This window comes from Topomyia yanbarensis, chromosome 3 (genome assembly GCF_030247195.1).
Source record: "Topomyia yanbarensis strain Yona2022 chromosome 3, ASM3024719v1, whole genome shotgun sequence".
NCBI lineage: Eukaryota > Metazoa > Arthropoda > Insecta > Diptera > Culicidae > Topomyia > Topomyia yanbarensis.
The window spans coordinates 231,912,179-231,938,292 of NC_080672.1; the positions used below are offsets into that span (position 1 = coordinate 231,912,179).

At 39.8% G+C, this 26,114-nt stretch overlaps 1 protein-coding gene across 4 annotated transcripts in view; it reads left to right on the plus strand.

The window, feature by feature from the left end:
* The window catches only part of LOC131688993 (cytokine receptor-like), an 860,358-nt gene that overhangs the window by 590,855 nt on the left and 243,389 nt on the right, over window positions 1–26,114 (plus strand). For all 4 annotated transcript variants that reach the window (XM_058973707.1, XM_058973708.1, XM_058973706.1 and 1 more), the window contains one exon: window positions 4,371–5,122. In XM_058973707.1, the coding sequence (XP_058829690.1) occupies window positions 4,371–5,122 (752 nt within the window). The remainder of the gene's footprint in view (window positions 1–4,370; window positions 5,123–26,114) is intronic.

Sequence of the window (26,114 nt, forward strand, 5' to 3'; positions counted from 1 at the left end):
CCCGGTCAGCGTAGCAAGAGTGAGTTTTAACCCTTAAATGCGCAATGTTGTTTTAAAACAACATTGCGAAAACCATCTTAAAATTATCAAAGTAACGTATTAATGCTGAGAGACAATTTTCAGAAAATTTGAAAAAAATTGTTTTGCGCCTTTAAGGGTTAACAGAATGTAATTGTCACTAATGGTAAATAAATATCATTTGCTGGCATTTACACGATTTCAAGGAGTTTAATTGCATGTTACCTATGTTCTTTTCTTCTGCTTTACCAGTCTGTTTTTGTTGTACTTCCCGTAGTTTGTTTTTCCACTTCTCAAGTGTACCAAAAATAATATCAACTTTACGCTTCTACTCCGTTCCTTCTTTCTTTTATTTGGCATGTTATTTTTCCATTAATTACTATATCTCAAAGTAAATGCATACTAACACTCACTTATATAAAAAATTGCTTATTCTTTCGTTTACACTCACAATCTCTATCACTCCAAACGTCCTGGTCACAAACGCGAACATAGCGGGAAGTGAGTCATTATGAGCACCCTAAGGTTGTACTGTATCGATTTTGTTGGTTATTTTCGGCAAATTTGAGACTAAGAGAAACGAAAGCGATGAAATTGAAAGACGGATAAGTATACTAAAGCGAATCAATTATAAACTTAGAACGGAAACTAGGACTACGCAGGCTCATACGGACATGATCGAAAGGAAATGTGAAGAAACCTTTGCCTTCTGCTAAGTAGGAGTTGGGCGTTGCACCCAAGTCTACCGTATGGTCTATGGTAGAACATAACTCATCATCATGTTTTACCGCCGACGCCGGCGTCGTTGTTTGTAATAATCGATTTAGCTTGGTAGAAACCTTGTAGGGCAATATGAGCAATCTTAAGGGGCAATATGATCATGTCGTAAAAGATATTTTATTACAAAATTTAAAATCTATTTCACTTATTTTAATAAGAATCATATTTTTCATTGATTTAGTGACATATTCTGCATATGAAACTTGAAAAAATAAAAGATGATTTTTTAAACAGCATTTTCGAAACTATTAGATTCAAATTTTCATTTTGTTTAACCCTGCAGTTCCCACCACCGCCTCTAGGCGGTCTCTATAAAAATATAAATAAAACTACTAAAACATGATTGTATGTTGTCACCCGCACTAGCATTTCTTCCCAACGCTCACACCTTTCATACACACACATTGTTTGAATATTCGTAGCTTTCTGTCGAAGGCAATTGAAGCTCAAAGTTGAAAATTCGAGGAAAACGTGGAAAAACCTATTTTGTGTTTAGTGGTAATCTTCATTAAACCAAAATTGGTTTGGACTATTTTTGGAAATTGTAATAACCAAAAAAATATTTTTGAGTAACCTGTTACTAACATTTCACTATTGATGTGAATTGGTTTAGTGGAATAATTCTGAAGTTTAGCTTTTTTAATAAAATACTTTGCCCGCCTAGAGGCGGTGTTGGGCACCTGAGCGAAAATAATTTTCAGTCTTTAATGACTACGTATGTGCAATTTTAGCTACATTATGTGCAATTTTAGCTGAAAAGAAGTCTGTTTTAAAAACTTTGAGTGAATGCTACTGTTAGAATATGTCCTTATCTATTAATAATATTCAGGGGAGTCTGGGGCTAGTTGGTGCTATCTTTCTTTCTCCTTTTGTATTAGACATATCGCGCTGTCTCTAGTTCTGCATTTCAAGTACTGTGTAATACATTCTCCAATGTGTTTATGTTGCATTACATTCTGTTCCATACACGTTGTAAGCGATATTGAGTTTTCGAGCGTATTAGAGCTCACCATTTCATTAATTAGTCGGAATACTATTGATGCAATGCATATTAATTGGCACCAATATCTTTGCTTTCTTCTTATGAACCATTATGATAACAAAAATCCCCTTGCCGTTTGAATCAATGCGTTGAACAAAGATGGCTAACGCCGCTCTAACCAACGGCTTCACATGGTTAGGGCGAAAATAGGCTCATTACCCTAGGTGAAGTTTTTAAACTTCAGCACTTTTGTTATTTAGGGCGAGTTCAAAGCTATTCCACGAATGACTAGATTTTTCGATAGCGCGCGAAAAGAACTTTTCGTGGCCGTATATGTAATACACGTAACAATAAACAAAATTTGTTTTTTTTGTTTGTTTGCTTCGGAATTTCACCTGAAGAATTTCGAAAAATCGCTTTTAAATACGAAGTGTGCGCCGATTTTAAAATGCCGGAATATTGACGCTGAAAAATAACAACAAGTATCGATTGATTTGCAGTTTTATTGAATTTATTATTATTTTTAGACATCTCACGCGATCCATACTTTATCATCAAAAGTGGCCAGGTGGCATCATTGTGCCGTAAATTGGCGAGATTTCCGTGTCACATATTTAAAATTTTGTGATGCAGCCAACAGTCTGCTCTTTTATGCAACGCATTCTCTTTTACACGATCTTCTTAAATTAAAAAGATTAAACATGTGATAAGTGAAACCATCGCCAGCAGACCCTGGACTCCCCTACTATAAATTAGAAGACAATATATTAAAGAACTAAAGCACTAGAGAAATACTCCTTACAGTTTAGATAATTTGCGTTCTGATGGAGTCCAAAATATAAGCATCCATCTGTATTCGCTAATGTTGAAGTAACTAGTAGAAAAAACGTTTTTGTTTTTTATTCGTCCAGGTGCTCAGCACCGGCTCTAGGCGGCCTACTTATTTTAAGGCTTTAATGTAAAATCCATTACTTACAAGAATTATCAACATTATGTTCGTTTTTCTCATCACGAAGCCAGCAACCAAAGGTTTTTTTCAAGCCAAAAAATAAATTTGGGCACTAGAGAGTTAAATAATATCTTTGCGAGTACTTTTGTCGAATAAATATTACTATTCGAGTGTAACGTTACTATCCAACTTGTAACTACGGAACCAAGAGTCAGAACCGAATGAAATTCAGCAGCAGTGAATTGTATTACTGTATCTTTCATTTGAAATCAAGTTTGTAATAATCGGTAGAAAATTCGCTAGGGAATAGGCGCGATATTAGCTTAGGAACTTGGCGTGTTCCCTGGAGGCATCATGAACCGTCATAGGTGGCCAATGTAATCAAAGCTGCTTTGATTGATCATTAGTGATCCAGACCCGTAAACTAGAGTAATGTTGCACCCATTTTAATATGTTTTGCATCATTTGGATATCATGGTTGTACCAGTTTATATGGGAATTTGCTGTGTGACTGTACTCTTCAATCCGTAACTCCGGAACCGGAAGTCGGATCAACCAAAAATTAAATAACAGCTTATGGGAGCGTTATACCTTTCAGATTAAACTAACTTTGTGTAAATCGGTTCAGGCATCTCTGAGAAAATTTTGTGAGTTTAAGTGACACACATGCACACGCCGACATTTTCCAATCTCGACGAGCTGAATCAAATGGTGTATGACACTCGGCCCTTCGGGCCTTGGGTAAAAAATCGATTTTTACAGTAATTGCATTACCTTTCTTTGTATGAGCAAGGCAAAAATTTAACGAAAAAGCTCGACCAACGAAAAATTGTTTGTACACTTGGGAGATTTCGACTCATTAAGTATTACACTTAACTGCAATTGCCATAACTTGTCTTCTAATTTTAAGCATTTTATCAGACTTCCCATGAACATCGACAAATTTGTGCCTGTGCAAAATTTCGTGCACGCGTTCAACTTCAAACATGCTTCATCTCGATGTATAGGTTCGCCTGAAACATCGAACTCAAGCGAACGATATGCAAACTCTAGTTCAAACATCCCTGTACGTACACCGGGTGCGTACGCGAGAATGATTCGCACAAGGCCAAAAGAGTCGACAATAGTGATGATGAGAGTGAGAAAGAGAAAAGTGATGCCACGAGCCTATGTGTACGCACACCGTGTACGTAAATGTGGTTCGGTTATGCAGGCGAACGTGATACGAAATGGCGTGTTCGAGTTCGTACACGAAGTGTGGGTTTAATATGAGCACAGAATCAGAGCGAACATTGTGTACGATGGTCATTTGTGAAGACTGCATATTATATACGATTAGTACGCGAAACACGGCATGGTTAATCATCGTACGGCCTCTGATTAAACATAAAACTTTGCTGGTCTGTATAAAACATTGCTAATCAGAATAAAGTATGATATGAAGTTCAAATATGTTTGGTGCATTTCCTTGCGCTGTTATCTCTGAGAGTACGACTTCTGTCACCGAGCAGCTAAAGATTCCATTTGCTTAGATCCTTTAATTTTAATTCAGTATATTGACTTGTTTTATTTGCTATAACTAGGCGACGAATATGAAGAAATTGTGTGCATTAAACCTAGTTTATTTTTATTGTTTTCCAGTAACGTAACCGAGGGTCGTAATGGAAGTACTATGGTCCAGTTTAGAAACATGACTGATGGAAATTATACATTCGAAATACGAAGTTCCAACAACAAGGGTGATTCGTTACAGTACAGCGAATTATTTATACCGAGTAGAGACTATCGCGTACCTAAACCTGAAATTACTAAACTACTGTCAGATTCGGGCAGGTATCTTTTGTCGTGGAAGGCAATTCCGGAACACATTGCGAAAATTACTTCATACACAGTGTTATGGTGTAATTCAAGCAGTAATTCTCCGAATGATTGTAATGGATCAATCAATTTCGACTATGTGGATGGAACGGAAAATAGCTACGAGCTTAATAATGTAAGTTCTACATTAAATTTTGCTGTAGCGGCGAATTCTATGAATATTTCCTCTGGTATGGTTTGGGCATCATGTACAGCCACACAAAAGAATGACATTGGCAAATTGAAGACAATTTGGATTCCTGCTATGCAGTCTACTTATATTGATTTGGAATGGAAGTTAGAATGTGGCGATAGCGCCATAGTAGAAGGATACAACATCATCTATTGTCCTATCAATTCGCCTCGAGATCAAAGTTGTAAGGAACCCGAAAAATCTCTCAACATTACTGGGACAACATCGCACCGGATAAGTGGTTTAAAGCCCTACGTTACATATAGAATTCAAGTGGCTATGTACTCAAAAATCAGGATTGGTCCACGAAGTGATCCTCTTTTCAACACAACGCTAGAAGCAGGTTAGTAAATAGAATCTTAGTACACGCTTCAAAAAATGCAAATAGGGGACCATTCATAAATTACGTAATGCTTTTAGGAGGGGGAGGGGGTTCGACATGTTGTGACATGTTGTTACATAGGGGGGAGAGGGAGTATGCTAGATCGTTACGTAACGGGCCCTATTCTCACAGTCACGTCACTTGAGTCACCGTCGCGTCACTTGCGAGTCACGTCACTCACGGAGAGGTATTCCGAGAGTCACTTTAGGCGAGGTGACATTTTTGTGACAAACGTCACCAAAGTGACTGTGAGAATCGCAATTTTCTGAGTCACGTCAAGGAAGAAATTAAATTCATAAAATATGTTTACGTTTGCGTTCGCAAACCAACTAACTACGATACGTCCAATAGTAGGTGTTTTGAGGTTGCTAAACATTAATCATTTTTACATCTTCTGTGCCAAACCGCTAGATCCCCATGCCATTGTAAAAAATTCAAACCCATAAGGGCCACTTAAAGCGGACCCTGCACAAGCGGAAATATTGTCAATAAATCAATTATTGATCAATATATTGATGGTGTAAGGTCATATTGATTATATAGAAATCAAATGGGATTGACGTATTGAAACAGTTTATTGATAATATCCTTGTCTCGTGTACGGTCCGCTAAAGGTAAAATTTAAACAGCGTAACAAAGAACTTTAAAGATAAAAGATTTTGAATAATTTTACAATATTTCACAAATGCGGTAATACTCGACGTTTGAATTTCGCCAATTTCGATCCACACATGTTCATAGGTATTTTTTGAAAAATGTAAAAAAAGGAACTTCGTCATATTTGGCAGACGTGCGACGTTACGCGCGATGGGGCTCTTAATCCGGCCGTTCTCACATTTTTGCTCATAAATAACCCGATGCTAAAAAACATTACCCCACCCAACATACTGGATGTGTCAATCAGTCAACTATTATCAACATTCAACCGAAACAACAGCAGTGACAGAAACTAAAAATTAAAGGGTTGTGCTCAGGACACGACCACGGCGACATTAAAAATGTAGCTTTTTTCAAGAGCGTGCAAATGAATTTTATCTATCACACATATCGACTCACGTTCTTGCTCACTCTCCTGTTTTCATATGTTACAATTTGCTATACACCCTCACCATTAAAACATAATTTATTGAAGGTCTTTTAACGGTAATCTATTAATTAATCAAGTATCTCACTAGGTGATTGGAATTATTTGGCTGATCCATTTAGTAAAAATAGGCTGGTCTGTCCAGAAAATATATTCAACAGAAAAGTTCCATATTGAGAGCTGTGATGAGGAAGCCCACGCCCGCCAACGGAAATATACAGATTTTCCATGAAATATGAAATTTCATTTTCCATTTAAATTTTCAATAATGGACTAATGAACTTAAGTAAACAATCTTAAGTTTAAGTATTTCTTGATCGATTAGTGGTGGAAAAAATGAAATTATTTGATAAATTACATTGTTATGCAACGTTCGCACTACCAGTTAAAGCGGGTTTTTATGCTATCTTGGTGACATTTTTCTTGTTGCTAATTATTATAACGTGTTATAACTCTGTAGTGTAAACATTGTATTATTAAACCAATTCTGTAGCGTTTTATGTTATATAGGTGTTTTATGTGGTAATAGGACTGACATAATTATATCTTCAGTACAGCGGTTTGTTTCATAATTTAAACAGATTTATTTTAAAATTTACCCAACCGTTCTATTTGTTGTATACTTTAAAACGCGATTAGAACTGTGTTTTAAATACATAGACAGGACAGATACTTTGACTGGATAAACTGGGAAAACAATTTTAAGTCCAGTAACGCTTAAGACATGGCTTGAATTTTAATCGAAAAAGAACACCCGCTTAAACTGCTGCTTTGACGGTAAGTTCTGTTTTAAAATTTTCCGTTGTGTACAGTACGAAACAAAAGTGTTTGAAATTAGAAAACAAAAAGTTCTCCTGGGAATGTGATTGTTTCCGATGCAATTACACTCAAGTTCTTTTTACGCAGGGAATACAGGCCGCGTAAATGAAAACACGTTAATTTCAAAAAACGCGTAAATGAAAACCGCGTAAATTTCAAAATCCGCGTAAAAAATACCGCGCAAAAAGAACGCGTAAAAAACCTGAGTGTACTCTCCTATATAAAATATTACGCTGCTGAACTGTGCAATAACTACAGAAGCACGTTGTCAGATGCCTTACTGATAAAAAAACATATAACCGAAATATGAAACATATGAAAACCAATAGGCTCTTTACCCTACGCAGCTATAAAGCGCCGTAAACATGGATTAACATGATACAACGCACACGCATGCATAAAAATAAATATATTTTTTTCAAACGCAACACTCTTAAGCAGCACACACCGTATTGAATTAAATCCAAACCACCCCGTCCACCCACTTTGCAAATCATTCTGTGACACCGTGCTGGTACCCGAAAAATCCGCACACGGCCACCGCTGCCGAAAATGCATAGCGTCTACCGCTTATTGTAGTGCCATGATCTTACCCGTTCGACATAAGAATAAAAACTGATTCAAACGTGTACGCGTCACCTCTATTTATAAACTAACCGTATATGGTTTAGTCACTTAGGTGCGAGTGGTGCAAATGCCAACGTTGCCGAAAATCGATAGCGCTTATTGCATCGTCCGGAGACGATGTTGCTCGTATGGGATATTAGCAACAACTGATTTAAACGGACATGCGTCGCTTCTATTTATGATTTTTCGTGTGTGATTGAGCCAATAAGGTGCCCTCTATGGACGGCTGTGTCTGAGAAATCTGCCTCACGAATGGTAATTTTCCCGTTTTCGTGAACTTTTTAATTTTATCAATTTCCCAAAGTCTACTTTTATTGGGGAGATATTAAATTATTACCAATATTTAAGTTAGGTGTTTCTGAATCGGTTGGTGTATGAATGATTAAAATCCATCTAGTAATATCGGAGTTATAAGCGTGCAAACCTTACATAGTTTCGTTACATGGGAGATAGTTTAGATTTTAGAATGACACCTAGCCCCAGATAGTGGAGTAAGACATTTTTAATGTCAAAAACCAGCAGCATCCAATAACCTTAATTATATCCCAGCTACAAAGCTACAAAGCGCCGTAAACATGGATTAACAAATTACAACGCACACGCATGCATAAAAATAAATATATTTTTTTCAAACGCAACACTCTTAAGCAGCACACACCGTATTGAATTAAATCCAAACCACCCCGCCCACCCACTTTGCAAATCATTCTGTGATACCGTGCTGGTACCCGAAAAATCCGCACACGGCCACCGCTGCCGAAAATGCATAGCGTTTACCGCTTATTGTAGTGCCTAGACGCTGCAGCCATGATCTTACCCGTTCGACATAAGAACAAAATCTGATTCAAACGTGTACGCGTCACCTCTATTTATAAACTAACCGTATATGGTTTAGTCACTTAGGTGCGAGTGTGTGCAAATGCCAACGTTATCGAAAATCGATAGCGCTTATTGCATCGCTTGGAGACGATGTTGCTCGTATGGGATAAGAGCAACAACTGATTTAAACGGACATGCGTTGCTTCTATTTATGACTTTTCGTGTTTCATTGAGCAACTAAGTTGCCCTCTCTTGACGGCTGTGTCTGAGAAATCTGCCTCACGAATGGTAATTTTCCCGTTTTTCGTGAACTTTTTAATTTTACCAATTTCCAAAAGCCTACTTTTATTGGGGAGATATTAAATTATTACCAATATTTAAGTTAGGTGTTTCTGAATCGGTTGGTGTATGAATGATTAAAATCCATCTAGTAATATCGGAGTTATAAGCGTACAAACCTAACATAGTTTCATTATATGGGAGATGGTTTAGATTTTAGAATGACACCTAGCTCCAGATAGTGGAGTAAGACATTTTTAATGTCAAAAACCAGCAGCATCCAATAACCTTAATTATATCCCAGAACCACAAACCAATAACATAATAGTCACGTCGGCTGCTCGGAGCCAGACAAAGGCCAGCTTGGTCGGGTCCCAGCTGTGGTTCCTGCCTGTTCCTTGTATCAAGGTGTCTCTGCCTGGACATCGGTCCCAGCAGTGGTGGCGGCATCAGGCATCCGCTGTTCAAGCGCTTAGTATAGTTAGTTTAGCATCAGCATTTCACAGCGGTATCAGCGGTATCACCGGCAACAGTGGCAGCGGCAAATAGGACTTCCCAGATGATAGCCATCATCCGACCGCTCGGTGGGCAGTGGTTTCGCTCTAGGGATTGGCCTCAACTCAGTGATCTGATGGACAGCCACAGCTGGTGCGGGCAGCCCAAAACAAAGTCAAACGCGGATGGCCGCGGCAGATTTCGCAGTGGCAGCACCTTCGTGGACGATTACAACAGCATGCGATAGAACTCCAGACAGCGAGACCGGCACAAACGGTAAGAGCCACTGTTCGGTTGGTGCAGCAGTCGCAGTAGGTGAGTGGTTTTTGGTTGGCTTTTTTGGTTTCGAGGCGATCGGTACCGTGTTTATAACATCCTGTTCCTTGAAGATGAGGGGATCGGGTTCGTAAAGCTCACAGCTTGTTTAGGGATGATTTTTAACGTGTATTGGGATTTCTGTAGTAATGTGGGTGTTTGTTTTTCGGATCGCATGGACCGACAGATGCAGATCCGTCCAGCGAACGCAGGTTGCCTCACAGCAGCGACAAGTCACCACGGTCACCATGCAGCAGGGGAGCGCGGCGGCGATGGATCAACGGAGGAATAACAGTGGGGTGCTCGGAGGGGACTTGGTCTTTCAGTGGGTTTTGATCACAAACATCCCTCACCAATCGTTCCTTTCGATTTTCTGATTTGCAAGGCAATTTCTGTGTCGATGTACGGAACAGACATGGGCATGTTGGAGTGATCCAACGATTATGCTGAACTGGTGCCAAGTGGTGTCGCGGACTAGTGTTCAATATCAATCAACCTACTCCATCTCCATACTGGTTTCGAATTTTCGTCTTTTACACAGAAGGGGGTCTTCCGGGCGGACGACATGCGGGTGTTGATGTTGTTGCGGTTCCAAGGGTGCAGTGGGCTCGATCCCGTGCTGTCAGCGGCGCGAGGTGACACTCGGCAGGACTGATGAGGACGGGGACCCGGTGGACCGGGAGTTCAGTGCTTATTTGGTAGTTGGCATCGGGCAGAAAGCACGATGGTGGGCGGGTGGATGGTTGGGCGATGAAGTAGGGAAGCATTGGAAGACTTGACCAGGCTTTCGTAAATCTCCAAAAATGTTTTCAATCCTCCAAAACTCGTTGAAATGTAATGTGCAAAAATATTGTGCGTATTGACTTTTTGCAGAATTGTTAATTTACTTTTTCAAAAGTTATAAAAGTTTTTCTGTGATCGTTTTTCCCCGCTGTGGACTTTACCAAGAGAATTTTGAACATAAAACATGCTGTAATTATGTTTTCCCATATTGTCGAGGTCTTTTCGGGATTAGCAGTACGTTGTTTACACATCCCGAAATAACTGCTAACTTTGTTCACTAGTACTATAAAAATAAAGAATGGTGTTTAAGGTGGGATTTTTTGTGACACGATTCACAATAGGTACTACAGAATAATTTGCATCTTTCTTCAGCTTATTGCTACTTGGTCGTCTCCCCATAAAATCTTTGTCAAGTTTCCCCAACATTAGTTTTTACGTTCAATGTCGTATACTATAACTTTTCAAATATTCCGATTAATAAAGAGTCATAGAGAGGATTAACATGGTATGAGTTCTGTAAAAAAAAATTAATTACTCTTGTAGATATGTCCATACAAAATTTGATAAAAAATTATATGATTTAACGCAAATTCATTATTACGAAATATTTTCACGAGGAAAGGATTTTTTACTCCAAACTTTTAAAATGACCTGATGGGATCGTTAATCGTTAAATCTCGGGTTTGGGCAAGTCTCCCAATGTTCCCCTGCTTCATTGCTTGGCCGTCTACCTGCTTACTATCATGCCTTTTGCCCTATGCTAGTTGTTGAATAAGTGCTGAGTTCTGTAGGATTGTTGTTGGTTCGCTGGGTCCTTGTCCTCATCGGTCTTGCCGGGTATCGTTTCGTGCTGCTGGCAGCATTGGATCGGGCTCACTGCGTTTTCGGGGCCGTGCCGGCGTTGGCACCTGCATTTCGGCTGCCTGGAGGACCTTTTTCTGTGCAAAGGAGGAGGGTACGAGGTCGGTACGGAGATGGAGTGGGTTGATTGATGTTGAACGTTGGTTTACGACGTTGCCTGGTGCTAGTTTAGCATAATCGTTGAATCTTTTGGCATGCACATGTTTGTTCTGTGCATCGACATGGAGGTTGTTTTGTGGGTTTGTGGGTGGCGGATGTTTGCGATCAAGAGTTGCTGAAAGACTGAGTCCCTTCCGAGTGCCTTGCTGTTGTTTTTCTATTGATCCATTGCCGTCGCGCTCTGCTGCTGAGTGGTGACCGTGGTGCTTTGTTGCTGCTGTGAGGCGATTTGTGTTCGCTGGCTGTATCCGTGTCTGCTGGTCCGTGCGATCTGAAAGACTAATACTTGTTTTACTACAGAAATCCCAATACACGTTAGGAATTATCCCTAAACAAGCTGTGAATTTTGCGAACCCGATTTTTTTTCTTCGAGGAGTGGGAAGTGGGAGTGGGAGACACGGTACTGGTCGCTTCGAGATTGAAGGAGCTAACCAAAAATTACTTACCGTACTGCGACTGCTGAACCGACCGAGTATTGGTTCCTCCTGCTTGCGTTGGTCCCGCTGTCTGGAACTGTATCGTGTGCTGTTGCTGCTGTTTGTGAAGGTGTTGTTGCTGTGTATGCTGCCGCGGAGTCTGCTGCTTCTGCTGTTGGCCATCTGCGTATGACCCTGATTGTCTTGGGCTATTTACACTGGTTGTGGTTGTTTGACGGATCATTGGGTTGAGGTCGATCCCTGGGCGACGCCATTGTTTGTCGAGCGGTCGGATGATGGTTGTCATCTGGGAGGTCTTGTTTCCTGCAGTTGTTGTTGCCGGTGGTGCTGCTGATCTAGCTGTGAAGTGTTGATGTTGAGCGCTTGAGTGGTGGATGCTTGATGCCGTTTTACTGTTGGGACCGGTGTCCGGGCGGGGATATTTTGTCTGGCTCCGATGTCAGTGAACCAGGAGGGCACTCACTGCAGAGTTGTAGGCTTGTCTATTTCGGGAACGTTTTGCGAGGGGCTTTACTCTCCGGAAATCCACCATCCAGCGAGTATTCTGTTTTAATTCAAGATATTGGAGGTGTTGGCCGGGTTCGTTGAGAATTGTTTTAGCTTTCACGTCTGTTGCTGTTGCTGATGTTGCATTTGCTGTTGATCTGAGCAACGGACGTGCCTATTCGGCGTCTATAATACACAATTGGGATAGTGGTCCCTTGATAAACTCGGAAATTAGTTTGGAACGCGATTTTTTTACATCGCCTGAAAGTGCAATTAATTTATAATAGTGAATGTTTTGACTCAACGAGAACAAAATGGAAACAGATGCATAAATAAATGATATTCATCAAAATAATTAATATTATCAATTTGCATACATTCTCCGAACCGACGCACAGAGGAGTAACTGGGGTCAAATCTATTTGTTGCTGCTATTCCTTTTAGTATGCCTTAATATGAACAAAAAATAGACAATAACTAGTTTTTGGAACAATTTGGTGTCTATCTACCTACCAGGGCAGAGGAAAGTTTTCTACATCTTTTCGAATACTAGTAATTTCGAGGTGATCTTTGCGATTACATTTGTTTTTTCCAGTTACAAAAACAGTTGCTCAGTTGAAAAGGGGGAAGAAAAGAGGGCGTCTCCGCATATTTTCATAGAGATTCATTTTAAAAAACATAGTATTTGGCCCTACAGCATTTCGGTGTACCTCAAATTACTAAAATTTCAATATTTTTAAATCGCTTGGAATTTGGAGATCGGACAAGATCGGAAGAGTTCGAATGTTTTTCGGATAGCTGAAATCTGGTTTTGTAATACTGCTTTGGCGTATCACGCCGTATAATCCAACTTTTTTATCATTCAAGTTTGGAATAAAATGTTTAAAAAACGTATACTTTAAAGTTTGTGCAATGCACAGCAACACTATTTTCAATCGGTTTTAGCCTAAAGTTATACAAATGGCTGTGTTCAACTACATTTGTACGCAGGTCGAACATGTACTACGCGAGTTAGTTTGTGAACTGCAACTCTTACCTAAAACAAGAAAAAAAAATTAATTGATGGTATTTTTTCCTGTAAGTATCAACTGTCACATCAACATTTTTCCAAAGCAAGCTTTTCCGATAGTCTCAAAATGTTGCCATAAAGATAAAACACGCTTTTTTGTTCTAGTCTCCAACATTTTGAAAGGTGACTCTTTCGTCACTTTTTTTGCGAGTCACGGTGACTAGCGTCACAAAAAGTGACTCTCGGAATCGCTATTATTGCTTTCATGTAACTTTCGCTTCATGTAACTCTCGGAATACGCTATTATTGCTTTCATGTAACTTTCAAATGGTTTACAATATCGCCTTGATGTCAAGAGAAAGTTGCACGAAAGTTTACGGGCCTTTTGAAAAACCTATTATTGTTGATGGAGAAACGCGACTAACTTATGAAAAGGTCGTAATAAAACAAAATAATTGTGTTGTTAAAACAAAAGTTAAAATATCTCGAGAACTACCACATTTTAGAAAATTTTTGTTAAGAGCATTTCGATTTAAAATGGCGTTTAGAATCATATTCAAAAAGAAAATTGTATTTTTGTCTGCAAATAGTAAGAATTATAAAAAAAATGTCAAAAGTTGTTGTTAGGAAAACTTTTTTATTGAAAGCTTCTCCATGATCCAAATACACTAAAAAGGTTTCTTTTACTTTTTTAAAACGATAAACATTAAATTTTTGACATTTTTTGATGGGGTAACGCGAATAACTTTTAAAAAGAGCATTATTACACGAATTAATTGTTTTTGAAGTAGCAAAATTTCAAATATCTCGAAAACTATCGTATTTTGGAAGATTTTTGTTAAATGCATTTTGATTTTAAATGGTGCTTAGAATTATATTCTGTAATAAAATTACAATTTTGTATGTCAATTAGTATGAAATTCAAAAACATGTACGAAGTTATTGTTAGAAAAACTTTTTTACTGATTTTTTCTCCATCATGCAATCACAATCAAAATGTTTCTTTTCTCTTTAGGTTTTTGGCAACAAAATATAAAAAATGTAAAAAAATGGGTTTTTTCGCAATTTAAATTTTTATCATAAATTTTTGTTTTTTTTGAAAAATATCACATTTTTTTCAGTGTATATTTTTTTCGGACAGAAGTATTCATTCCCTGTAACTTGTTCTCAGATAGTTTTGCTGTATAAAATACAGTAATCGAACAAAAAAAAATTTGAAATTCATACACGTAGAAACGTTTACGCCCTTTTGAAAAATTACTCTTGTATCAAAATATTCCAATTGCCAGAGAATATCATGGAGATTCATACAGCGAATACACCTGCAAAGTTTCGTTTGAATCGACGATGGTCATATTTTGCGGTCGGCCGGTTTCTCATGGAATCTCTCTATTAAATCGAACATATTGTTGATAATCTAGTTGCATTTCCAAAATAAAAAAGCAATAAATTCCTTAAAAACTACAAGGGGCAGCCCTATGGGATTGCACGAACTGTAAACGTAGGACTATACTACTTAATGTAAAATATTTATTTTCTTAGTACATTTAGAGTAATAATAAATCAAATATATTTCTCACGAATAGTTTAAGCACAACCAATCAACATCGAATGTTACATATTGAACCAAACCTTCCTGGTTATCAAGTTATTTCATTGGTAGTAGGCGATCGAATCCAATTAAACTTATTTGAGAAGATCTGAAGAAAGAAGACAGAAAACCGTGACCGAACTAATACCTGAAACTAAATCTTTATAGCACAAGATCAGCTTTTAAAAATTGTAAAAACTTTTCAATTGTGTATGGTAAAAAAACCCGGACCGGTGAAGAAAAATCAAATTTTAGACAATATAATCACATTTCATGTATAGAACAAGCTTTCCAGTTTTATTTTAACTTTCCTAAAGTACGTATACAAATGTAGTGAATGCAGTGGTCTTAATCATATATCCGTGCTTTCCATCGATCCGCGTAAATTTGTTGCTAAGAAAGTTTTCGCCTTTGCGCAATGAAAGCACATATTGCTATCATGCAGGTTACACATGCATCCGTTAACAAACAGGGATGCCATAATGAAATCTGTATTTCGGCCAAAAATATCATTTTGCCATCTGTGATGACTGAAACAGGAAAAAATCTGTGATAAATTTCCGAAAAATCTATGAAAAATCACAATATTTCCAAAAATATCAAATTTTCATCAAAATTCTAAAAATCTAACATTTGTGAAAAGAAATCTGTGATCAAAAATTGTGAAAAAAATCTCTGACATTACAGAAAAATCTGTAAATATGGTAACTCTGCCAACAAATTTGATATACCTACATTCGCCTCAAACATTGAACCCAAGCGAACAAAGTAAAATGAGTCAACGCTGATGATGATGGGTAGAGCGAAAGAGACAACTAGTATCACTACACAATGTTAACCGTGTTTGCAAATGGAGCTCGAATGTACAAGCGATTTTGTGTAGGAATAACTGTATTCGAGATTGTACATAAAAGTGTGCTGGAAACGAGCACAACACAAAAGAAAGCATAGCACTAGATAGCGTACCTTCACAAGCAGTGTAACGGACTTCTCACTCAGCTACACTGGCTGTGAAAACACACAGCGCAGTGTTCTGCTCCGCCTGCCGTTCAACAGACAACTGAGCTTGTCCGGTCAAATTCGTTCGTTAAATTGTCGATGATAACGTTATTCATAGAAGCGTAGCGCGCTAGGTACACAAATCTGTCGTAGCGGGCTTGGGAAGCGCTATCTTTGACAAGGTTGTATATTATTTAAGTTTTTAATGCCATGATATCAAAAATCTTTGGGTTTATCTATTGGAATCCATTCTTAAAAGTATTTCGGGGCGATTCGTGCAAAAAATTTGAAAATTTATCGTGAGATGGCTGAATTATTTGCGTTCAAAATTGGACCACTTTTCGTTACATACGATTTTTGTAGAATTTGCAAAGTGCACCCCCATATCGAAAACAGAGACGTAGTCCTACGTCAAAAAATTGCCGATTCTTGAAATAAATCTTCATGACCGTATAACAGTATATCGCATTGTAGCTGATCTCTTGTTTTGCGGCAGCTTATTTTTTGCTTATATGACTTATATTTTGGGGTTTGTAATCAACTAATTCTCAACGGCGTAAACTTGTTTTATTCAAATTTTTTCATGTACTAGCCATCGAGTTAATTCTAAGCGCTACTCAATTCCACTCGTGTTCAGTGCTAGTCCATAGCGGCATTAGGTAACGCACAGCTTTCATACTTCTTATTGGCTGCCTCTATTTTTTGTCTGCAGCTGAAGTCATTTGTCTGCTCCGCTCACTGACAGACAGAATTATTAAGAAACTAAATAAAGTTGTGACGACCGCTCCGGGGTCAAATTATCAGATAGTCCCATGACGATTGTTAACAATCTCTGTGGCAAACCCAAGAATTTTGACATCCATATTGCTAGGATTCTTTGAAATTTACAAATAGTATTTCAAAGCTGGGACACACCTCCAGGACCGGGTGTCCGGAAACAAGATCTCATACGATTCCTTATAGCAGGTTTAAAAAAGTAGATGACTTCCTGATTCCAAACCACCTACAAATATTTGAATAAGTTTAAAATTATAATAGTAATGACCATTACCCTGTCAGTCTGCTATGCGGTAGAAACGACCAAAACTTTCGCTCAGGTCTACATCTTCAATTTTATCTCATTAAAATTTATGCCTAGTGATGTACTATGATGTCACCAAGTTTCAGGTTCTAGTTTTGGAAAGCACATTGTAATTTTAATTGAATTCTGGAAAGGTACTCGCGTACTATGTCGTTACCTAACGGTTAAACACTCAACTCCGCTTAACAATTCAACATTTTCAATATGGGTTTCCGTGTATAATAGAACTGTATGAATATGACTTTCGCAAGCTTGAGTTTCAATATCATCTTCCGCTAACAGACGGGCGGATACGACAATATTTAAAATCAACAAATAGTGTATTTAACCGAAGTTTGCGAATCGGCAGTGTAAAATCACTCACTATAGATCGTGGCGACTGTTACGATTGCTTAACTTATAACACTAGCTTGAGCAGAGATAGAATATACACTAGTGTCCTTTTTTGTGTGCTGCTATTGCCAGATTGCATTAAAAATCGCTTTATTTATTTATTTGTTTGTATTTATTATATTCCAAGATGGAATTTCCATCTGACCTTTTCACTGCCGCTCAACGCATAATTGTCTTATGTATAGAGGGAATCTCATAGAACAGGGGACAAATACGATCTTAACGACAGTTTAGAGGGTACTTATTTTCTGAAATGACGAATTGGTGGGAAACATCATAAGCAGGCAAATGAGAGACTAAAAAACTGTTTGTCTCAAATCACAAGTAAACTTACCAAAAACCGGTTTCTATAATTTGTTCACAGACCTGGCTGTTTTTTCTTGTGATTATTGGACATTTTCTTGAATTATGCCCCTTCTTTAAAGTTGTGAAAAAGTGCTGGATGATTTTGTGTCAACAACACAATCATTATTAACCTTTCGGAAGTCGCGCAAATGGCCCACTGAACGAGCAACCGCTGGTGCGCTCAGACGATTTCGCTAGATTTTCAGAGAAGCGTGCGCTCAGTGCACTAACGTGACTTCCAGAAGGTTAAAAAGAAGAATCCAAATCTAACCAGAACATAAAAAGCGGATTATTACTGCACAGAAGTAGTTAAAACCGCTTCTGTAAACAATCTGCTTAGTACATATTCTGGGATACCTTCCTGTTGTTATGAAGTTTTTACTGGTTCACCCACTGTTGCAGAAGACCTGCTTAATCAAATATTTCTTGAGAAATTTAGACATCTCTATCGTTCAGTTCGTTACTTTAATACTTCATTTCGTTACATACCATGAAGCATGGTTGAAATCTTCTACGTCCATGTTTTGTAATCCATTGCCACACAGGAAAAATTGGCCCTCATATTCTGCCTATCACTATAATTCGGAATAATCAATACCTTCAATGACTTCGTTCCTTAATGATGCTTCGAATTATACACAAACACTAACACATTTGACGTTTTTATTTTATTATTATTTTATTAGTGTACGAGCAGAATGTTTGTCTCACTATCGAATCCATTTCGTCGTTTCTTAAGATTGTATTTTGCATTTCTTTAATATGTAGCTGATGGCAATCGAGTATTAGACGTTTTGGAAACGGTGTAAACAGAGCTTGCCGATTAGCCAAGCTTTTTAGAACTATTCCAATGAGATATCTTTTGATTTCCGTTTGGACCGCACATATTATTTCTAATACGCATTTCTTTCGACCCATTTTTGAAAGCGCATTTAACATGTCAACGAATTATGTATTTTTGGATAAAAAAGGCATACGTCCATATTTGTAAAAAATTTCATTTTTGGTTGAATATATCAAGAGATCTATGTGTTTTTAGGTTTCCATATTTTGTCGCGAACAAATTTTACATTGCAAATTGACCTAAGAATGGGTAACGACCACCTTCAAGGGTGTTTGGAATATAATAGAGTATGTTAAAACGGTGCCTAGTTAACCCTCCGGAAGTCGCGCATGACACTGAATGAGCAGCCGCAGTTGCCCAAAGACAATTTGCTAGCTTTTTAGAGCAGCGTGCACTCAGTGCGACAGCGCGACTGCCGGAAGATTAACGGAAGATCCCAGACTCATCACCATTTCCACATAGACTAAAATACATAACACTATGAGGAAATTCATCCCCAAAATGTCAATCCGCTTATTTTTCCAGAACACTAACTCCTCCTTTTATACACGGTCCCATACACTCATTTGCTTGTCGGTCATCTCTCGAGCTGGTAACAATTTTTCAGATTTGGAAATATTTAAATTACATGACAGTTAAAAGACCACAAGTGGTTTAATTGAAATGGAAGAAACAAAAAGTTTAAAACTAACTAAAAATGAAAAAATGGTGTAAGCTCAAACGATAGACATTGCAAAATGTTAATTTAATTTGATTTGTTTGAGCGCTCTGGAAAATTTATAAAAAGGTCTGGAAAAACCTGGAAAATCAGGGGATTTCGTTTTCAGAAATGAGTCGACACTTAGCCAACAATGACTTCGCTAGCACATTTCGCAGAAACGGGGTGGAGGCATGGATTAACGTAACATTTGCCAGTCCGAGTCTGGTTCCAGGCATAGAATGGAGGGTAGAGGAAGGCTACACCCATAGCGTTCATTTAGCATTCCACTTTAGGATCAACTCTGGTGTGCAGCATCCGAGGGCGGGAGATCCCTGTCAGGTACGCGGGTGGAAGTCTAAACACTTCGACAGCGAAGCTTGCACCGAGGCCCTGGGACTGGAGGCCAACACCGACAGTCTAAGTGGGGATGCGCTGGTAGCCGTTCTATCACGCGCGTGCGACGCCACTATGCCGAGGAAAACCCTGCCATGAAACGGCAGATTCCCGGTATACTGGTGGAGTGCCGAGATTGCAGCTCTACGGTCAGCCTGCCTCAGAGCTAGACGTAGGATGCAAAGAGCCCGCACTGAGGATGCAAGAGAGAACCGCCGTGAAGTGTTTCGAGCTGCGAAATTGGCTCTTAACAAGGCCATCAAAAGCAGCTAGAGAGAGTGTTACGGCATCCTGTGTGAGAGTGCCAACGCGAATCCGTGGGGTGACGCCTACAGAATCGTGATGGCCAAGACCAAAGGGGGCTCTTCACCTCCAGAACGGTCTCCGGACCGGTTTACGACGATTATCGAAGCACTCTTCCCGTCTCGAGCTACAAGACCCTGGCCACCTTCACTACGAGACAGTGCGGGCACGGCCGAAATGGTGGCTCCGGTGACGAATGAAGAACTACTCGCAGTTGCTAATTCCCTAGCAATGAACAAAGCTCCAGGGCCGGATGGAGTTCCAAACAGCGCTCTCAAGGCAGCGATCATAGCGAACCCGAACATGTTCAGGCTAGCTATGCAGAGATGCCTTGACAAGTGCCGCTTCCCCGATAGATGGAAAAGGCAGAAATTGGTGTTGTTGCCGAAGCCCGGGAAGCCGCCAGGTGACCCATCGGCGTAAAGACCAATCTGTCTGATCGACACGACTGGCAAATTGCTTGAGAGGATCATCCTCAACAGGCTAACCCCATACACAGAAGGTATGGACGGCCTGTCAAGCAACCAGTTTGGCTTAAGGGAAGGGTAAGTACACGGTGGACGCTATCAACTCAGTGATAAAGACTGCCGAGATAGCGATTCAACGAAAAAGGCGAGGCATTCGATACTGTGCGTTAGTGACACTTGACGTGAAGAATGCATTCAACAGCACAAGCTGGGATGCCATCGCGCTCTCGTTACACCGGCTTAGCCTACCGGTGGGTCTGTACCGGATCCCGGAAAGCTACTTCCAGAACCGCGTACTGCTATACGAGACTGATGCCGGTCAGAAAAGGGTTCCGATCACCGCCGGAGTCCCGCAGGGCTCGATCCTAGGTCCGGTTCTATGGAACCTCATGTATGACGGGGTTCTGAGACTGAAGTTCCCTCCTGGGGTCAAGATCGTCGTAACCTTGGAGGTCTACGGGGAGTCAATCCCTGAGGCAGAACTAACAGCAGAACATGCGATCAACACGGTAGAGGAATGGATGAGCGCGAGAGGCCTGGAGCTCGCTCATCATAAGACGGAGGTAGTTATCGTCAACAACCGCAAGTCGGCACAACATGCAGTTATCCATGTGGGAGAAGTCGTGCTCACCTCACAGCGGAGTCTGAAGTCTCTCGGAGTCATTATAGTCGACAAGCTGACCTTCGGCAGCCACGTCGACTATACATGCAAGAGAGTGTCGACTGCTGTTGCGGCTCTATCGAGGATGATGTCCAACAGCTCAAAAGTGTGCGCCAGTAGACGTAGACGTACTGGCAGGCGTGGCCGTATCTATCCCCAGGTATCAAGAGCACTGAGGGTAACCAGTTACCTGCGGAAACTGAAGAGCACCTACCGCGTGATGTGCCCCAGAGTGATATCTGCCTACCGCACGGTATCACACGATGCATCCTGCGTGATAGCGAGCATGATGCCAGTCGGGCTGGTCATCTGGGAAGATGAGAAGTGCTTCGAGCTACGTGGAAATAGAGGAGCCCGCGAGCGCACCAGGGTGACCTCGGTCGCCAGATGGCAGCGTGAGTGGGATAACTCCTCGAAAGATAGGCGGACCCACCGGCTGATACCTAACATATCGAGCTGGGTGGGAAGACCCCATGGGGAAGTTCACTTCCATCTGACACAATTCCTGTCAGGCCATGGCTCCTTCCGACAGTACCTCCACAGGTTCGGGCACGCGGAGGTCCCTGCCTGTCATGACTGCCCAGGTGTAGACGAAACTGCCGAACACATACTGTTGTATGTGCACGTTTCGACGTCGAAAGAAGAGCAATGCTTGACGTCTGTGACTGGGACACAACCCCTGATACACTTATTCCGCGGATGTGTCAATCGGTGGAGAAGTGGAACGCAGTCTCGTCTGCAACCACCCAGATTGCCTGTGGCGTGGCAGAGGAGTGAAAGGGTGAGCATCCATGTCAGTCTCACACGGTATGTTAAGAATGAGCACAAAAGTCAGCCTCACATGATATGGTAGAGATGAGCACAAAAATCAGCCTCACAAGGTATGAAAACGGTTAGCACCCAAGTAAGTCTCACATGGTATGTCAGAAGTGGGGCCTAAGAAAAATGTCCCACATGGGATGCCAGGGGGAGCGACAGGGGTGTAATAGAGTGGTACGATCGAGAGTGAACCAGGTGATAGGGTGAGCATCCAAGTCAGCCTCACATGGTATGTTAGAGGTTAGCACAAAAGTAAGCCTAGCAAGGAATGAAAAAAGTGAGCACACAAGTCAGCCTCGCAAGGAACGAAAAATGTGAGCACAAAAGTCAGCCTCATGTGAAGTGTTAGAAAGTGAATCATGGTGCGACAGAGAGAGAGCACACAAGTAAGCCTCATACAGGACGTATGAACGCGTGAGCGAGAGTGAATGAGTACATCAAGTACAGCCATCCCCCCAGAAGTAATACCGAGAGGTAGTCCCTGGGGGGAAAGATGGCGGAGCCCAATGGATTTTAGTCGGTATTAATGGCAGCGTCACCATTCGAGCCCGACACACCATCAGCAACTCCGCTAGCGAATGACGGATCTCAATAGTGTCATGTCTGTAATAATATACGGAGTTGATCACGAGCACTCGCTGTGTTCAGTCGCATTCATAAATCGTGTCTAAATACAACTGTATATTTCTCAGTGATACAGGTCGGACTCGATTATCCGGGGATTCGATTTTGCGGGGATTCGATTATCCGTGATTCGATTATCCGGGGAAAATGATTCGATTATCCGGGTGTTTAGAAAAAAAATCTGATTTCAATTATAATGTCTTATTTTAGTGCTAATTCGATTATTGCAGTCAATAGAACATTTTTTCGGGTAATTGAGGGGTCTAGGATTAATCTCCTCTTAAATTTTGACCTACCAAAAATAGCTTATGGGTTATTCCGCGCAAAGTGACCTAAAAAAACCAAAACTTGGAATCGACCTGCATGGATTGGAACCAGTTTTGAAGAAATTGTTCATTTAGAGCCAATCAATGGCGGATCCAGGGGGGAGGGTCCTGGGGGTCCGGACCCGCTTTGAAATTTAATTTAAAAGTTCTCAACAAGTGAAAACAGAGAGAAATTTTAAATTAAATTTAAGTTTATATTAGTTTCAAACTTAAAATCATTCAAACCTAATTTGACCAACCAAAACTTGTATCCATTAACTAAGGTTTTTACGTGTTACGAATTGCACAATGTTCATTTTAAAACCGAAATTTCAGACCCCTCCAGAATTTTTTTTTCTGAATCCGTGCCTGGAGCCAATATATAATAACTTAAATTGTTGTGTCGTTTGAACAGCCCCTCAGTCCATGAGAACACTTTCAATTTTAACAAATTGTTTAAAAAATTGTTATTCTTCGAATTATATCTCTAGTACTGTTTGCATTAGAATCAATCAGAGAGATAATTTTTTCAAAGTTTTTAACACCAGTTTTGCCAAATATGCAACTTTTTAATTTTACACTAAAAGTACACTTTTCTCGTGATACACATAAATACACAGGCCACATAAAATATCATTATACCTACATTGCTCGGTTGATTTCTGGCTATCTCTTGGGATAATGATGACAGCTTCTCAGGATTCTGTTTGGATACTTTCCAGGATTCTGATCGAAGTTTTCTTAGCATCCCAATGGAATATATTTCAGAATTTTGATTGAATATTCGTCCGTATTTCTATGGTTTTTTTCTCTGAATTTTTATGCAGGATTCTAGAGAAAAGCTTCTTAAATGTCTGATCAAATCCTTGTCAAGATAGAATTCCGCTGAAGATTATGATTTATTTCAGATACTGCTAGAATCATGGTCCTATTTTCATTGAAATCCGGTGTAAATATCCTGCTCTGAATTCCAGTGGACTTTGACACAATATTGCTCTTTTCCCATTATCCCCTTCAACAATTGATTCCTGCTCAGAATTCCAATGGCATCTTTAACCCCCTCACGCTCTTCTTGTTGATAAACAACCACGTTTCCAAATGACTATAACTTTTAGTTTACACAACGACAAGTAAGGCTAATAAAAGCGACTAAGATCTTTCATTTGAGCACTAAAAGTTATAAATATTATCAGTAGAACAGAAGTTATTACAATTAATCTGATTGGGTTCCGCTGAAGCAGTGCTGCCAGTGATAGTTTCAGTTAATGGTGAAAATTTAATTTTGGAATATTTTCTTAGACTGGCAATATTATTGAAAACTGCTAAAATTTTCTAATTTAGATATCCCTCAATTATCTTTTTCATGCAATTGATCTAGATCGGAAGGTAAATATTGAGAAGCTTCTAGCACTGCACAAGAAGCACCTATCTTTATTAAACCAGGTTTTTCGTGTTTCTTGACGCCAACAGCTCTAATGAAAAATAGTTGTGGGACCCTATACGCGGTAGAACAAAGTTGTTCAAGAAATGGTTAACGAGATTCTCAAAAGAGACCCGCCCATCCCTGGAGGTGATTTCAATTCTTGGGTAGCTCAAGCAAAAATGGATAGCAATATTTCTCGCTGAGGCGCCATCTACGTAACCTGGTAGTCCTTCGCTAGTGACAAGTATGAGTGGGAGAGTTTGCGAAGACTACACGCGTAGTTATTACCTGACAATCCGGTACGACATTGGTCAACTAAATAATGCTACAAGGACAAGGACGAGGATCTTTTTATGGGGACGCAACACGCACTCTTCTAACTAGAATGAGGATTAAAAGACTTGTTAGCTATTGATATGTAACACCACCACGTAAATTAAATTGGAGCCAAGAAACAGACGACCCCAGTTTACTTACTTTTATTTTTTTTCTGGTATTCGAGTAATCGAATCGTTTACATTGGAAAATTGAAGACCCAGGTAATCGAGTTTGACAGGTATTGCAAAAGACACACCTTATTAGAAAGTTTGTCTTAGAATTCTTACACAAATAGCTATAAACAACTGATACATACCGTTAACTCGTTACCAATATGAATAATAAATGAAAACCAACTGAAAATACAAATCACACCCTGAAAGTCTGAAAAATTGACTAGGGCCAAAATAGGTACATTTACATTTACCATAATAGGAAAATTTACGCTGACCATTTTATTTCCAGTTTCTCCACGTATGAAGCTTAAATTCATAAAATAACGCAAAAAAAAGTTTGATTCGATTATCCGGGTGATTCGATTATCCGGGGTGAGATTTTTTTGAAATCCCCGGATAATCGAGTCCGACCTGTATTATCCTACTGACAATTTTCGAGCCGAGTCTTTCCGCTCCCGGTCAAAAACGGATTCAATCCGATACAGTTTCTGCTAGTGGCGAACCAGATGGCCCAGATCATAAACTCCGTCGTTGCATTTTAGTGCCAGTGACAAAAACTTCCACCACGAGGAAAGGCGAATCGAACCTCAATCAAAACCCTAACCTCACAATGGAGATCCAATGCGATACCGCAAATAGCTTCGATGTTCTGAACATGTGGAATTCAGAAGAAATACCAGTAATTCCTCAGAAAACTGGACGATCAAAACGTAAAGATAAAATCCCACTGAATACGCTGACCGACTCAAACATTCCGGATGCACAAGGTAAAGTTCTTGCCGCTGGAGTTTCCATGTACAGCCTTAAACGAACGTCTATAGGCGTGAACATTTACATTTTCGCCTTGGATGATTTCAAAAAGTTAATAACTTTTCTAAAAGAACGAAAAGTAAACTTCTTCACATACGTGCTTGAAGAAGAACGCATCACAAAAATCGTGTTATCAGGTCTCCCAGACCTGGACATAGCTGAAGTCACAGCCGCCCTCAAAGATGTCGATATACATCCATCTGATGTGAAGAAGATGACCTTGAAGAAAAAACGATACGATGATCAAGCGCTATATCTACTTCTTTTTCCGAAGAATAAAGTACAATTGAGTGAGCTCAGGAAGATAAAAGCCCTCAACCACTGCATTGTTCGATGGGAATTCTACTCCAACAAGACAAAAGGTCCTGTGCAATGCAGGAATTGTCAAATGTATGGTCATGGATCCACACAGTGCTTTCGGCAGCCACGATGTGTTAAATGCGGCCTACTACACAAAACAATCGATTGTCCTCTAACGCTGGGACGCGAGGACAAATCTATCAAAATCCCAGTCGAAAAATTGAAGTG